General features: G+C 34.0%; 2 protein-coding genes across 2 annotated transcripts in view; one reads left to right on the top strand and one right to left on the bottom strand.

The window, feature by feature from the left end:
* The first annotated feature begins 32 nt into the window (after window positions 1-32).
* On the top strand, window positions 33-7,029 carry LOC100368219 (uncharacterized). Its single transcript, XM_002732675.4, has 4 exons — window positions 33-202; window positions 2,434-2,523; window positions 4,674-4,766; window positions 5,168-7,029. The coding sequence occupies exons 1-4, from the start codon at window positions 121-123 to the stop codon at window positions 5,587-5,589; spliced, it is 687 nt and encodes a 228-aa protein (XP_002732721.1). The 5' UTR covers window positions 33-120; the 3' UTR covers window positions 5,590-7,029.
* A 2,454-nt stretch (window positions 7,030-9,483) lies between these two features.
* The window catches only part of LOC100368066 (sorting nexin-27-like), a 97,650-nt gene continuing 90,198 nt past the window's right edge, over window positions 9,484-16,935 (bottom strand). The window contains exon 12 of the mRNA XM_002732674.4: window positions 9,484-16,480. Coding sequence (XP_002732720.1) covers window positions 16,388-16,480 — 93 coding nt within the window. The 3' untranslated portion in view covers window positions 9,484-16,387. The remainder of the gene's footprint in view (window positions 16,481-16,935) is intronic.

Here is a 16,935-nt window from a genome sequence, read left to right as displayed (position 1 = left end):
CTAAGAAAATTAAATAGCCACCAGAGGGCGCGCTCAACCGGAAGTGTTTACTTTTCACAAGGAGTTGAAGTGACGTCGAATCAAGGCAGCTTTTATCCCGACTTTTATTTCGTTGATGCGATGAAGACAACACTGTTGCTTCCCGTGGTTCTGTTATGTCTATTTTACGTGGTTAAAACTGAAACATCCATAAGCAACAACGGTAAGTGATATGATAGGGAAAATTTGATTCAGGATTACCGTGACGTCATTGTGTTTTCATGTCTGTCACTAAAACTGTGTCATGGTCAGTACAGAACTCAATTCAATATATTCCTCGGAACATTCGTAACAGTGTTATGATTTAGTCTTCAACACTCATTTGCATATGGTAATTCCTTCCTATATTTCACAGGGTTTTTAAAATTAAAAGAAAATTTATCTTTGCGATCAAATAAAAAAATTAAAGGAAAGAGTTCCTTTTGTACCCCCATCCTTAACCCTACCCCTACCCTCCAGCACTCCCCGTTTAATTGTACATGCCCCTCCTAAGGACATCTATAGTTATCTAGAGGGGGTATATACAAATGAATTGGGTAACTGGAAGTGAGTGTTGGAGTTAGGGTTAGGGATGGGGGAATTCTTGCCAAATTAAACATTGTATACGGTTAGGGTTAGGGATGGGAGAATTCTTGCCAAATTAAACATTGTATACGGTTAGGGTTAGGGATGGGGGAATTCTTGCCAAATTAAACATTGTATACGGTTAGGGTTAGGGATGGGGGAATTCTTGCCAAATTAAACATTGTATACGGTTAGGGTTAGGGATGGGGGAATTCTTGCCAAATTAAACATTGTATACGGTTAGGATTAGGGATGGGGGAATTCTTGCCAAATTAAACATTGTATACGGTTAGGGTTAGGGATGGGGAATTCTTGCCAAATTAAACATTGTATACGGTTAGGGTTAGGGATGGGGGAATTCTTGCCAAATTAAACATTGTATACGGTTAGGGTTAGGGATGGGAGAATTCTTGCCAAATTAAACATTGTATACGGTTAGGATTAGGGATGGGGAATTCTTGCCAAATTAAACATTGTATACGGTTAGGGTTAGGGATGGGGGAATTCTTGCCAAATTAAACATTGTATACGGTTAGGGTTAGGGATGGGGAATTCTTGCCAAATTAAACATTGTATACGGTTAGGGTTAGGGATGGGGGAATTCTTGCCAAATTAAACATTGTATACGGTTAGGGTTAGGGATGGGGGAATTCTTGCCAAATTAAACATTGTATACGGTTAGGGTTAGGGATGGGAGAATTCTTGCCAAATTAAACATTGTATACGGTTAGGGTTAGGGATGGGAGAATTCTTGCCAAATTAAACATTGTATACGGTTAGGATTAGGGATGGGGGAATTCTTGCCAAATTAAACATTGTATACGGTTAGGGTTAGGGATGGGAGAATTCTTGCCAAATTAAACATTGTATACGGTTAGGATTAGGGATGGGGGAATTCTTGCCAAATTAAACATTGTATACGGTTAGGGTTAGGGATGGGGAATTCTTGCCAAATTAAACATTGTATACGGTTAGGGTTAGGGATGGGAGAATTCTTGCCAAATTAAACATTGTATACGGTTAGGGTTAGGGATGGGAGAATTCTTGCCAAATTAAACATTGTATACGGTTAGGATTAGGGATGGGGGAATTCTTGCCAAATTAAACATTGTATACGGTTAGGGTTAGGGATGGGGAATTCTTGCCAAATTAAACATTGTATACGGTTAGGGTTAGGGATGGGGGAATTCTTGCCAAATTAAACATTGTATACGGTTAGGGTTAGGTATGGGGGAATTCTTGCCAAATTAAACATTGTATACGGTTAGGGTTAGGGATGGGGGAATTCTTGCCAAATTAAACATTGTATACGGTTAGGGTTAGGGATGGGGGAATTCTTGCCAAATTAAACATTGTATACGGTTAGGGTTAGGGATGGGAGAATTCTTGCCAAATTAAACATTGTATACGGTTAGGGTTAGGGATGGGGGAATTCTTGCCAAATTAAACATTGTATACGGTTTCCTCATTGCTGTTTTTACCACTTAGCTCCTTTTTAAAAATGGTTGCTTCCAGGAACATTGGCATGCTGGGATTGAATGTGCTGAGATCAAAACAAACGCTCCTAAGGAATATTGCAATGTTGTAAAAGAGATTGCTAGGGAGGCTGCGGTTTTAAAATAGAGTTTATTGTAATGTCTGTGTGAACCATACTTTGACATGTGTTTGAAAGATGTGCATCCTTAGATTTGTCACTTGTCATTTACCAATTTAGTGGAGCTCAACAATAACAAAAAATAATTTGTAGGATTGAATTTGTCACTTTTTTGGGAAAAAGGATGATACACTTACAAAATTTACAAATCAGTTGTCAATGTTAATTGTTTACAGATTTGGAGTCTACAGGATGTGATTGTAACTCCACTTCCTGTGGTTGCTGTGCAGATTTGATTGTTGAGAAAATTGAATTGAATACATCCGGTAAGTCTATAGCATTATTTATATTTTGATCATTTGGTTGAATTATGACCATTGTTCAGTTGAATTTGTTCTGTTTTGACTTTCCCTGTCAGCAGGTATGGCCATTCTTTATTTAATTTGTCTACAAACTAGTATTTTGTGTGTGCTGCATGCACACTGCAGTTTAAATGTTCATGGTAAACATCGGTATTAGGAACCTGTGTTTTGAATATTTATGAGTAAATGCATATATTAGGGAGCCATGATGAATATTCATGAGTAAATGCATGTATTAGGGAGCCATGATTTGAATATTCATGAGTAAATGCATGTATTAGGGAGCCATGATTTGAATATTCATGAGTAAATGCATGTATTAGGGAGCCATGATTTGAATATTCATGAGTAAATGCATGTATTAGGGAGCCATGATTTGAATATTCATGAGTAAATGCATGTATTAGGGAGCCATGATTTGAATATTCATGAGTAAATGCATGTATTAGGGAGCCATGATTTGAATATTCATGAGTAAATGCATGTATTAGGGAGCCATGATTTGAATATTCATGAGTAAATGCATGTATTAGGGAGCCATGATTTGAATATTCATGAGTAAATGCATGTATTAGGGAGCCATGATTTGAATATTCATGAGTAAATGCATGTATTAGGGAGCCATGATTTGAATATTCATGAGTAAATGCATGTATTAGGGAGCCATGATTTGAATATTCATGAGTAAATGCATGTATTAGGGAGCCATGATTTGAATATTCATGAGTAAATGCATGTATTAGGGAGCCATGATTTGAATATTCATGAGTAAATGCATGTATTAGGGAGCCGTGATTTGAATATTCATGAGTAAATGCATGTATTAGGGAGCCGTGATTTGAATATTCATGAGTAAATGCATGTATTAGGGAGCCGTGATTTGAATATTCATGAGTAAATGCATGTATTAGGGAGCCATGATTTGAATATCCATGAGTGAGTGAGTACCGGTAAATACATCATCACCTATTGAACGATGCTAAAAATGTTCATAATAATCTGCATCAAGAAGTTTGTCATTTGATTAGTTGTCTCTAAATGTAAATTAAATTGGTGTTTGCAAGCTGCTGAATTATTGGAATAGAAGTGTATTTTATCTGAACTATCTTGCAATAACCATAAACTACTACAAATCATTTATTCTCGCTACTAGTAAATGCATATATTAGGGAGCCATGATTTGAATATTCATGAGTAAATGCGTGTATTAGGGAGCCATGATTTGAATATTCATGAGTAAATGCATATATTAGGGAGCCATGATTTGAATATTCATGAGTAAATGCATGTATTAGGGAGTCATGATTTGAATATTCATGAGTAAATGCATGTATTAGGGAGCCATGATTTGAATATTCATGAGTAAATGCATGTATTAGTGAGCCATGATTTGAATATTCATGAGTAAATGCATGTATTAGGGAGCCATGATTTGAATATTCATGAGTAAGTGAGTACCGGTAAATACATCATCACCTATTGAACGATGCTAAAAATGTTCATAATAATCTGCATCAAGAAGTTTGTCATTTGATTAGTTGTCTCTAAATGTAAATTAAATTGGTGTTTGCAAGCTGCTGAATTATTGGAATAGAAGTGTATTTTATCTGAACTATCTTGCAATAACCATAAACTACTACAAATCATTTATTCTCGCTACTAGTAAATGCATATATTAGGGAGCCATGATTTGAATATTCATGAGTAAATGCATGTATTAGGGAGCCATGATTTGAATATTCATGAGTAAATGCATGTATTAGGGAGCCATGATTTGAATATTCATGAGTAAATGCATGTATTAGGGAGCCATGATTTGAATATTCATGAGTAAATGCATATATTAGGGAGCCATGATTTGAATATTCATGAGTAAATGCATGTATTAGGGAGCCATGATTTGAATATTCATGAGTGAGTGAGTACCGGTAAATACATCATCACCTATTGAACGATGCTAAAAATGTTCATAATAATCTACATCAAGAAGTTTGTCATTTGATTAGTTGTCTCTAAATGTAAATTAAATTGGTGTTTGCAAGCTGAACTATCTTGCAATAACCATAAACTACTACAAATCATTTATTCTCGCTACTATTTTTTTTCTTCCACAGTGTGTATGAATATATCATATCTACCAGAAGAAATTGGCTTCTCTTTTATTATATCACTTGGTGGTGATGTGGTCTACAATGAAACAATTTCAGGTAAGAGTTCTACACTAAAACCATGTAAAGTAATAGTTAATAATATTGACAGAAAGAAACAAATATCAATAAACCAATGCTTTGGTACATGTACTGCAATCTAATCATAAATGAGGAAGTCAACATATTTTTCACAAAATAACACACAAATTATTGGAATTGTTCCAAAATTAACAAAGAAAATGTAGGATGTGTTGTACTTAGAATCAGGACATATACAATGTTAATATATTTGGACGCTGTAAAGTTATACAATGCCCATGATGGTATGGTTTGACACTTTGCTGCCGCCATGATGTATGTATTGTGGCATATTTTGACCCCCGGATTCTGACCTTGCATGTGTTTGTGGTATAGTAGGCCAATTCTGTTTATTTTATATGTCTACTTGTATATTACAGTCAAAAATCCACCACCAATTTGTTTTGGTGTACCATATATGAAACAGTACTTCAGTCTTTGTCTAGAGTTTTACAACATGGACTATTCAACAACCAGTCTGTCTGGCTGTGCAAAAATAGAAGCCATGCTGTATGCCGCTGTAGTGGAAAGTGTGGATTTGGGATGCTTCAAGATCCCGCCTGGAAAAGATATTAAAGTTATGACGATGGTAGATTCCAAGTATGCTGGAATGATGGGAAATGGGATGATGCACAAAGCAATGGGAAGAGGCATGGCCATGGCGATGGTCAATGGAAAAGGAAGAGGGATGAGGGAGCATATGGAGAAACTAGAGCGGGAAGAGCAAGAGATGAGGATGCGTGTAACTGGAATTAAGAATGGACGAGAAACTCAACAAGGTTTTGACAATTACATTCACTGATTGTCTTCTCTTTTCTCACACCATCAACGCAGACTTACTGGTTGTGAAATGATACTGTGTGTTAATCTCTGTGTGTGATATATGTCTGTCTTTGTCTAAAACTCACACGTTTCTTTTTCCATATATGGATGCACGGTCTACCGGTAGTGGTTTTCAATCTATCTACTGTTCTTCCCCAATCATAAGTCCCTCCTGAGTATAAGCCCACTCTTCTATATTTAAACATTTAATCAGTTGAGGGCATCCCCGATTATAGACCCAGGGTGTTTTTACCGGGCGTGAACGACATTTATTAAAATATGCATGTAAAAAGTATGTTTCATTGCATGAAAATCGTGACTGATACGGTAGTTTGGTTCGTGCTTTTATGAGAAAACTCGCATTAATTGTGCATGGTGAACGTACACAACATGGTTCACAACATTTCTGTTATTTACTCAAGATGAAACCCAATGTTGCAATACTGAGGTAATCCATACATTGTATCTGTTTGAGTAGTAGCTTTCGAAACACCGAAAATATGATAACCTGGTCGTTGGACATTGTTTTACTTTTCCGGGTATCGTGTCCATTGAGACTATCTTGAATTTGGAGGGAATGACTTATGGCCTTATGATCGGGGAAGTGCGGTACTGAACCAACCTTGATGTGGGAAGCTATTTCATTCTTACTTGCTAGATTGTGTGCATAAAATTGTTTATGAAATGAAACTGTGCAATTCCCAAATGTTGTACATGGCACAATTAAATATTACAAAAAATCATGGCAGTACAATAGTGGGAATTTAGTCTTTTCAGTTTTTCCTATAATGCTAATTTACTTTTCCCATTTTATGTTGAAGGATTTAGATAGCTCCTGCTGTACAACATTTTTCTTACTTCGTGTATATTTCGAGTCAGATGATACTTTATCGTTTGGCTGGTAATGATATTGAAAATAAGTCAACACACCAGAAAGAGAATGTTTTGATACTATATTTATCACCAACACTGTTACTTATGTAAAAGTAGTATTTGGCTTCCCATTATACTGACTATAGTTGTTTTATTCTCTCTACATGGTTCCTGTGTAAGTTTCAAAAAAGGGTTACCCGCATTTCCTCATTTTTCAGACCTTAAAGACAGTTTAAAGGTTTTGAAAAGTTCTGAAAAACTTATTTCATCAATTTAAAATCAGCACTTTAAACTATTTGTGCTAAATGTTCGACTGAGTTTGGTCTTTCCTCTGTGCATTTCTTGTTTACCAATCAAATAAATGTTTAGTGTATATAAAAATATTGCATATATTCAAAGAGATTCACATGATTTATTATTTTCTTTATAAATAATTTTGTGTGAATTTAAAATGGAAAACAATATATAACCCGCTGTATTAACATGTTATATTTATTGTAATGTATTCTTTATTAAATTTATTATAAACAAAATTACCATGTCTAAATATCAAGTCTCTAGTATTCTGCTTCTACATAAATCCAAACATTGTGTGCCACACAGTAATTTCATCATGCCTTGTCTTGTGAGATATGGATCATATGACAATACAACACAACTCTTTTACATCACACTGGAACTGACGACAAACGTGCAGTGTTGGGAAAACTGTGGTCCTTGTAATTTTATGGAAATGCACTAATCACCCACTGGATCATCTCCACTGATAGGGGGAATGAATTGGGAAAAAATGGGCATTTGCATATGTTAAGATACTGTAAAGGGGTTAATTATTCACTGGGTTTTAATTTTGCTTTTTTCGCTGACTGGAAAATGCGCTAAATTAAAACCCAGTGAATATGTAAAATTTAGCATAGAACACATTATCTAAATGATAAAACCGTGAATTTAAAACCCACTGAATATGCCTGAAATGGTAAATCAGCGAAATTTAAACCCAGTGAAAATTAGTCATTTTACAGTACTCATGAGATTCAGTGTGATAGTTATGAAGTGTTTTGAATACTGTAAAAGCATTCATTGTTCACTGGGTTTTGTTTTTGCTGATACTGAAGGGATGATTCAGTGAAAATAAAATCCAGTGAATATTTCTTTACTTTATTTTACATTCAACTTGTCAAACATAAATGAAAATAAATTCCCTACAATAGACCCCAAATCTTTTAAGGGAAAATTAATTCCAGCTAAAATAAAGTATTTTACAGTAAGTGAAATCTGCTAAATTAAATCGATGTGAAGTTAGAACTGTTTCCCTGGCAAATTTAAAATTCTGAGTATGCTCAAAATAGTGAAAGTAAAAATACCTGTGAAAATAAATGCTTTTACAGTAAATGAAATGTACATATTTTTTCTGAGTGCATAAAAAAGTAGTTTACAATTAATTTATGATCTGACTCTTGGAAGGGGGGGGGTTGTTTGTTCTATTACTGTAAACCCTTTTTACTACGCTCATCATACTTGCCTTACCAACATTCGATATTACAAACCCAGTGGGCTAACTGGTCAGTAGAATTGGCATCTGGGGGGGGGGGGGGATTTTTTCCCAGATTACTTGATATCAAAATATGGTTCAATAATGGTATACATGTCATTTTTGACGATGTTCAGTTTGATATGAATTGCATTGAACTTTTGTACTGTCTCTACCATGTGTGATTGCTACTAAACTTTGTTTATTTAGTGTTTGCAAGAAAGATGCGTGATGGTGTTAGGTCCGGGTGATATGCATGTACTTTTTCCTATGCACTTGAGTCAACCATGCTCCAAGGAGAATCCTTTTCAGGTTTGTTGAAGTTTGACTCCACTCCAGATGTTGCTGGGGCAATGTGTAGAGAATAGAGCGAGAAGCCAAGTACCTGGCAGGGGTCAGAAACAGTGCAGCCAATGCGACATCCCAGAGACTGTGTAGTCATGACTGGCAAGCAAACTGTCTATTTATTCTGTGGAGAAAGCTCTTGATAGACCTGTTTTCCAGAAACTTCAAGGTCAAACAGTACGTGCCATTACACCAAGACCACTGCACATATGCAACAAACCCAATGGCAATACTGCAAGTAAGTCTGAGAGTGTATGCTTTCCTTCCATTCCCAATAATTAACATTACTGGAGAAATGGGCACCAGTAGATATAGATTCTTGTATACATTTCTTGTTATGAAGTAACATGTTACTATAGTAATGAAATTTTATAAACAAAATCCATCTTCATATTATCATGGTATTGTATATAACAAGCAGCCTCTCAGCAATGCACATTTCAATTAGAGAATTGAAGATATCATTTTATAATAAATGAACAAATCTGAGAATATTCCACCCGAGGTACCTATATGTATGATATCAAACAATCAAACTTGTGGTTTTCATCAAGCAATTCAAAACATCATTTTTCACCAAAATTTGAGAATTAAAGATAACATCATGAAAAGAACAAATCTAAGTGATGTCTACGCAAATTACATATACACCAATTATCAAAGCAATCAGATTTGTAGTTTTCAAGAAGCCGAAAAAGTAAAAAGTTGACATAGACGGACAATCACTCATATAAGCTCCACTTGACAAAGTAGACAGTGGAGCTAAAAATCACTATCTCAACCCTAAAGTATAGGATTTGAAAGAGACGTGTCTAGCACAATAATTTTGATCATATTTCCATTGAAATAATCAATTGTACCATAATTTTTCACGTGAAAGTAGATTTAATTTAGAGGATTTCACTTGTTGGCGAAAAATAAAACCCAGTGTATAATTAAATTTACAGCATCTTCCCAGCATGATACTTAGGAATTTTTCTCAGCATGCAGAATCCCTAGTTCTTTGTCAAACATACCAGAGATCTAGTTTTGAAGAATAGTTAATCCACGCTCTTGTTGATCCGAGCATCAAGTTCAACCCAATCTTTCACTCTTGCAGGAAAAATAAAAACATCATGCTGCATGTACAATTTTTCAGATCATCTCTTTATTACATAGTATCAATGCATTTAAACTGGTTTATATAAGATAGGAACCAAAGCTGCATCAACTTACACTAATAATGATACAAGAAAAAAGGATTAAATACAGGTATATGACAATAATTTATGTCTTGTATGTCCGCCACCAACAGCCTAAGAATAGAAAAATATACTGATATTCACACCTACTGTACACATGCCATAGTGACAATTTTTATTTAAATTGCAAGGTGATCAACGTCTCATTACCAATTTAAATGTGGTAACTAAAAATACAGTCAAAGCAAAAACTATATACAGCGCCCTCTAAGGTGGTTGCCATGTTTACTTTGTTTTTCAGAGAAGTTCAGGAGCACCTTGATGCAAAGAAAGAATGAACAACTCGTACTGGCGTCACTTTCAATCATTTGATTTGAAGCTATACAAGTGTTAGCACCAATCCACCAAGCATTGTTTTAAGCCAGATTAACTTTGGTATTAACATATTCTCCCAAATTGACCGGTTCATGACAAATGAGTTGTGACAAAGTAGAAATAAAAAAAACAGTTCTTTCTACAGCTGATGGACATTATTATATTGCATCAAAGACTAAAACTTTTAAGTGTACATGTATATACATTACATAAATATGTGGTGAACTGCAACGATGAGTACCAAAAACTGCTAAGTCTACATTTCAGCCTCTACCCTCTCCGAATGTGTTGCCACCGATGTAATTTTGCTCTGTTGAGGGATTTGAATAATTTACAATTTGAAAAGAAATCTGAGAAGAGTTGGGGATTGAAAACATATAAATTAATTACTGACGTGTATTTCTAGAAATATTCTGGGCATAACTGGCAAGCATGTTAGCTTGGAATCTTTGCAGCATTTCTCTCACTATATTCCAATCTATAGCTCCAATCCTACATGTAGGATTTACTCATTGCGATCAGCTTTGATCTGATCAGTTGAAAGCAAAGGCAATCAATGTCAACAGTGCAGACCACACGATTATAAGTGATTGCTTGTGCATGGCATTTTACCTTTACACCACCACACTTTATCACCCAAATTAGTCTGCACTTTTTTATATTCAATATTTCTGGAAATGAACCCTAATTTTGGAGCCAACAGACAAAACTTTAGCCAATTTTCAGTTTTTACTAAAAATGTTAGGCTATTTTTGTCCTTATCTTCTGAAGGAAAGTGCAGACTAAAAACGGAACTATTTTGTAATGAAAAGAGGGAAGTGGTGGTGAAAAAGTTATACTGACCAATGAACATAGAATACAAAACTAGTATTTATTTCTCAAGATGCTTATAGTATCATTTATGTGCATAAATCTGAATGGTAATAAGATAATACTAGCATTGTAGCTAGGCATATAATGAGTGAAAGGCAGCATAGATTTTAGGAGGAAAATATTTTTAAAATCCTGGTACATTTATTATTAAGCCAACTGTAAGTCATATTGCAAATAAAATAATTCAAGTAGGATGATAAAGAATTGTCATAAAACTGACATTGTCCTTAATGATGGGAATATACCAAAGCAAAACGGCTTTGCATGATTAGAAATAATAATGAATCATATCCTTGATTTCAAATCACCAGACTCTGGATGTAGTTTGTACATGTCCGTAGTGAATATGGTAAGCACAAAGCAAACTACAGCAGTATTATAAGTTTCACTGAGAATTTCTATATTGTGTATTGCGTTTTGGCACTGAAATTATTAATGGTACGAGTTTGCCTAAATCAAATGAAATGTGTAATTTATGTACAAATCTCAATTGCCAATCATTTCAGATTCCAATCTGTTTGAATTACATTAGCTAGGTAATTCTTTTTGAATAGTGTTCCCATGCATGTGAAAAGAAAAATACCCTAATCAAGCAAATTATCACAAAGTAAAACCTAATGACAGAAATATCTTTAAGTTGTGCCGAATCTTTAAATTTAACAAGCAGCCTCTTGGCTGAGATAGCTCCGCTGTTAGCAATGCACATTTCAATTAAAGAAAAGAAGATATCATTTAATAGAAAATGAACAAAATGTATAGTATCAAAACAATCAGAAATGAAAAATGACAAAAATATTCACCAAAATTAGAGAATTAAAGATATCATTACAAAATGAACAAATCTGAGAGAGGTCCACATGTAGTACCTATATATGTAATATCAAAGCAATTTAACAAGAAGTTAAAAATAACAAAAATATTCACCAAAATTAGAGAATTGAAAATATCATCATGAAATGAACAAATCTAAGAGAGGTCTACCCAAGGTACATATACACCAAGTATCCAAGCATTCAGGCTTGTAGTTTTCAAGAAGAAGTCGAAAAAGTAAAACATTGACACGGACGCCGGACGTCGACGAACAATCACTCATATGATAAGCTCCGCTCGACAAAGTCGACAGCGAAGCTAAAAACAAAAAATTGTAATATATAATAATAAATTTAAAACACTTATTAAACAAGTAATTTCACTATTCGAACATTACTCCATGCGCAGTAATGACTGCTTGTACAATTCTATAATTCAGACAAGCAATTATTTCTGAGTGAGTCAAGAAAAACTTCACTTTATGTAAAATTTGACATGGCAATTTAAACCATTGTTGTCTATTGTTGCACAGATCTCTTTTAATAATGCAGCTGTGTATGTCAGCAAGATATCATTACCAGCTGCATAGAAATCATGTGATTAAAATCAGTAAACAAATGGTATTCATTGTTTGTAACAGAGGCCAAAGCAAGAGGTTGAAATGAAATCATACCAAAATGATATATTCTCATGACAGCATAGTCATTCCATCTTTGTTTTTCAAGTCATATTGAAAAAAAAAAATATATCTACATGTACATTATGTAAATTTCTCTCGCATAGTGCATTCATCAGGTCTACAAACTCAATTTTGATAACAGCAGTTTGGGGGGGGGGGGTTGTTACACAAATTTGGGGGTCAGCCGATGAAAATATCAAACATGCACCTTTTAAATTGAGGCCACATGGTTACTTTGATTGCTGAAACATTGGTATCACAAAGACATGAAAAGGAAATGATTTCCCGTAATCACGTGAGATTTCAAACTGGTTTGTAATTACAATCTTTCTCCCAAATCTAATTCTGTCAAGTTCAAAAACATTACATATGCTGAATGCAATGCTTACAATAAAATGTACACATTTTGCATAATTATATATTATATGTATATAGAGAACTGATAATGTACAAAAGAAACACCTCAAAATTATCATTATCCAATGAGACACCTTCCCACAAGTTAAATTAAAATTATTATAGTATAGAAAAATTGATGAGAAAAAATAAAAGATTTGGCAGAAACAACGTGTGTGGTACACAAGCTGAAAATGAAAACCTGATGGTAATTGTATGATGAACCACGGACGTTGTGAAAACATTTTTTCAATACACGTAATAATGAAATGAATATGACTACATTTTTGAAAGGGAAAGAGAATTTTGCTCGTTGTCCAAAGTTTTTCACAAGAATAATCCGATGACCAAGATTTTCCCTAGATTGAAATGTTAGAATGTACAGACTTTATAAACATATGAACAATGATTTTTGCCTAAACAAAATATTTATATATAGGCATTCTCATATTATTATCGTACCAACTTGCCTTGTGTTTACTCACTTGAAATCACAAAGGTTATTTTAGCAAAGTATTAAAGACAGTGGCTACGATGTCATAATTTACCCATAACCCCTTGCTGGAGAATCAAATTGGTTGACTACATAATACTGATGAAAAGTGATCTAAAAATCAAAGAAAGCTTAGAAAGAACTCTCGTGTGCTGAAGATATTGGAGGCATGAAGTACAAATAAGGAGTACTGTATTTACTTTATATTTACAGGTAGCACATGTGCTTCTATTAAAGCAAATACAGAATTTACAGGGTGGTTCCAAGTAGCTATATTATAAATATTTACTGAAATAATGAGCATTTATGATGACGTGATATTTTGGTCATATATCTTGTTAGACCACAAAATTATAGCACCAGGTGCATGTGCCTATTTGCAACAGTACTTAAGATATTACAGTTATGCATATTATTGAGGTCACAGGACCATATATAGTCATCTGAAACATTAGGCATATCACATTGATTTCAACCAAAAACTAATCAGATTTGCGCATTATCCCAGAACATGTATGTACCATGTTTCATTAAAATTTGTAGGATGGTTCTTTAGAAAAAAAGTGAAATGGCTTAAAATTAATTAATATGCAAATTAGGTAATTAATATGCATGGATATCAACCAAAAACTAATCAGGTCTGAGCATTATCCTAGAGCATCTAAGTACCTAGTTAAAAATCTGATAATTGGTTCTTGAGATATCAGTGGAACAGACACACACAGAGGCACTCACTGAAAAGACATTGTGTGCTTCGCACACTGGAATCAAAAACTCCTACATTTGCCTGGACTTTTCCTTTAAATTACGCATTATCCAACTCATGCCCCTACCAGCTTTATATATTATTCATTCAGATATGTAAAGGGTTGTCAATAACTTGAGTTGTGACAGTAGTGTATGTAAATTAAATCTGCATCATTTGCATACTGACGTATGTAAAGTCAGACATGTTGAAATAGCTACATGACATTTCAGTGAATTTGACGCAATGCATAAATTAGCAGAACCTTAATCTCATTGTGAGAATATACTTTATTTTACATTAGCAACAGCCAAAATGTCAAATTTCACACATTTGAATCCTTATTAGCATATTAGAACTAACTAACCAAGAATCTTTCCATTGTTTCACCAAACCTCATTCCAATATTGCCTAGAAATGTGCTAGTAATTGTACATCACTATTCAGATTTATAGAAACCTCACATTCACTATGTACAGATCAAATTACAAAAAAAAAATCTGGTTGCCCACCAACTGATTATCCATGTATTGTATGCAGCTTTCCAAAAAAGAATGACATTTTCATGATTTAACAACTCTGTAGTGACATGCAGGGCAGCTTCCGTACATTTCACAGCGCATCAATTTGCATACAACTGCTGGTCGCATAGCATCAATATGTCTGTCATTTTATATAGTGAGGGAGCCTGAACAACACCACCAAACTTTGAAAGTTAAGATATTAAAGTTGATTTATAAGAAGACATGTTGACTCTGTCACTGTGGCAAAGTGATGCAAGACCTTATACAAAAGCTGCATTGTACAGAGCAACAAGTCTCTAATTTGCCAGGACATATTAGAAACACACACCCTAAATTATATATTTGTAAATTTCTTTACAATAACAGCACAAACACTGTGACATCAATACGATTGTCAAAACGAGGAAATAATGATGCCAGTCACACAGTCCAGTCAGGTTTTTCACAGCTGTTAATTCAAATGATTAATATTAACAACTTCATAAATACATGTATAGATTTCCTATGAGTAGTGCCCTCTATGGCCATGAAGCACTTCTGTGAGGGGTAGAACAGATGAAAGGAAAGCTGTCACAGTGGTCAACTAAATACAGTTGTCGCTTTCAACAACAGTGCTTTCAATGAAATTTGTCATTTTTAACATCACAGAAGCGTTTTGTAGGTAAATAATGCATCGTGTAGGTGCGACGTACTTGGTGTGTCTAAAATACAGAACTGATTGTTTTGAGATGCGGAGCAATCAAGATTTGTGGATCGCTGATAGATAACAGATCCTCAATATCACAGTGTATCCTTATTTGACTCCTAAAAAACAAGTATGAAATGACTCCTGGAAATAAATTAAAATATTCTGTACATTTAATTGTTAGTTTTGCATTTATTATCCAGAGGGTAGAGACAATTCATGTAAATCTATACTTTCACTAAAATGAACATATTTTATATAATTTTCATGAAATAAAAAAAAAAGAAAGCTCAACTTTATTTCCTTTGACCCTCAATTGTAATAATGGATAAGAGGCTGCATTAGCGCTAATTAGATTATTATAATGTTGTAATGAGCATTTGTGAGATACATAGTGACAAAAAAAAGAAAAATTATATTTTTGTGACAACCGTATAGTCCAAAACCAGTATTTACAAGTAGTATGGCATTCGTTACCTTTCTACTATCTACACATCTAAACAATGATTCAAATACATATGTCATAATATTTTGAGACTGACAAAGCAGTCAGTCATTTATATAGGAATTATAAATTTATAAATTTTCATGAGAACAAAACTGTTATTTATAAACCACCTTGTACCACGAGGTTGTAGATTAACATAGGTTTGTGATACATTGATAACGTAAACAAAATTGGCATTGTCTAGTACAAATCCCGGATAAAATAAATATCAGCAAAGATGACTGCCAATGCAGAGAGATGGACTAGGTATATATTGGCATCTTGCATCTAGTATAGACCTTGACAAAATATATTTTTGGCAAGATGGGTGCCAGCATAAAGACGTAACATAGCAAAACCATATTAATGTAATCTACGACAAGTTCCACCTTAACAATGTATATGATGACACAACTGTAATAAACTCAATCATTAATCATGATGTGATGACCCTTCTTAACAAGCTTGGCATTATTTACTACAAAAAAAAAAAGGATAAAGAAATATAAACGATAACAAAACAAAACTTTGCAATAAGGTATTTCTAAATAAGTTTTTTCTACTGGTGAAAAAAAAAGGTTGTCTTCGGGCTAGTTACAAAATATATACCTTCCACTGTTGTACTTGTCCGGGTATATAACACACTTAATCATGTACAGGGGAAAAATAATCTAAACTAATTGTTACTTTGCCAGATTGCAACCATCTGATTGGTTCTCTTATGTCACATGACACAAGTTCAAGCTTCTGATTGGAGGCTTGGATCACACATTCAGAATAATTAAAGATCACCATCGTTTATATCCTCAAAGACATCTTTCTGCATCGTCGCGTTGTTTTTCAATCTTCCAAAAATATTCCGAGAAGAAAAAGCCTACAAAAATAAATTTGGAAATTATATTTCACAAATTCTTGATTGAAATTTTCATAAACCAAAATTATTATAATTTGACATTCTAGGTGCCACTGACTATTGTCAGAGTGAATAATCGATTAGAGAATAGAGTAATCCAAATCAACAACAAAAATTTCCACCAACATTTTGTAGCAACCTTTTTGCAATTATTATGTATTTCTTTTTATATTAAATTCAAATTGTTAATTTTGGTTTTTGATAAATATGGAAAAATTTACGTGGGTTTACTTCATGAAATTCTGAAGCTCTCAGCCAATGGGCAATCACGTCACTATGGTTTGAAAACGATAAATAAATACCAATTTGCAAAATGTTGCACCTAAATTTGGCGGGGAAAAAACATGGCGATCAACGAAATGAAGATTAATGTGTCGCAATCAGACGAACTACTTGTGTTGCTATCTTTCCATATT

This window comes from Saccoglossus kowalevskii, chromosome 13 (assembly GCF_978046115.1).
Source record: "Saccoglossus kowalevskii chromosome 13, keSacKowa6.1, whole genome shotgun sequence".
Classification (NCBI taxonomy): Eukaryota; Metazoa; Hemichordata; class Enteropneusta; family Harrimaniidae; genus Saccoglossus; species Saccoglossus kowalevskii.
This window is presented reverse-complemented; position numbering and strand designations above follow the sequence as displayed.

Excerpts from the sequence above, each read along its gene's own strand:
- LOC100368219 (XM_002732675.4), top strand. The coding sequence starts at position 121 with ATGAAGACAACACTGTTGCTTCCCGTGGTTCTGTTATGTCTATTTTAC. Across the intron at positions 203-2,433 it reads AACATCCATAAGCAACAACG|ATTTGGAGTCTACAGGATGT; the intron begins GTAAGTGATATG and ends AATTGTTTACAG. Across the intron at positions 2,524-4,673 it reads AATTGAATTGAATACATCCG|TGTGTATGAATATATCATAT; the intron begins GTAAGTCTATAG and ends TTTCTTCCACAG.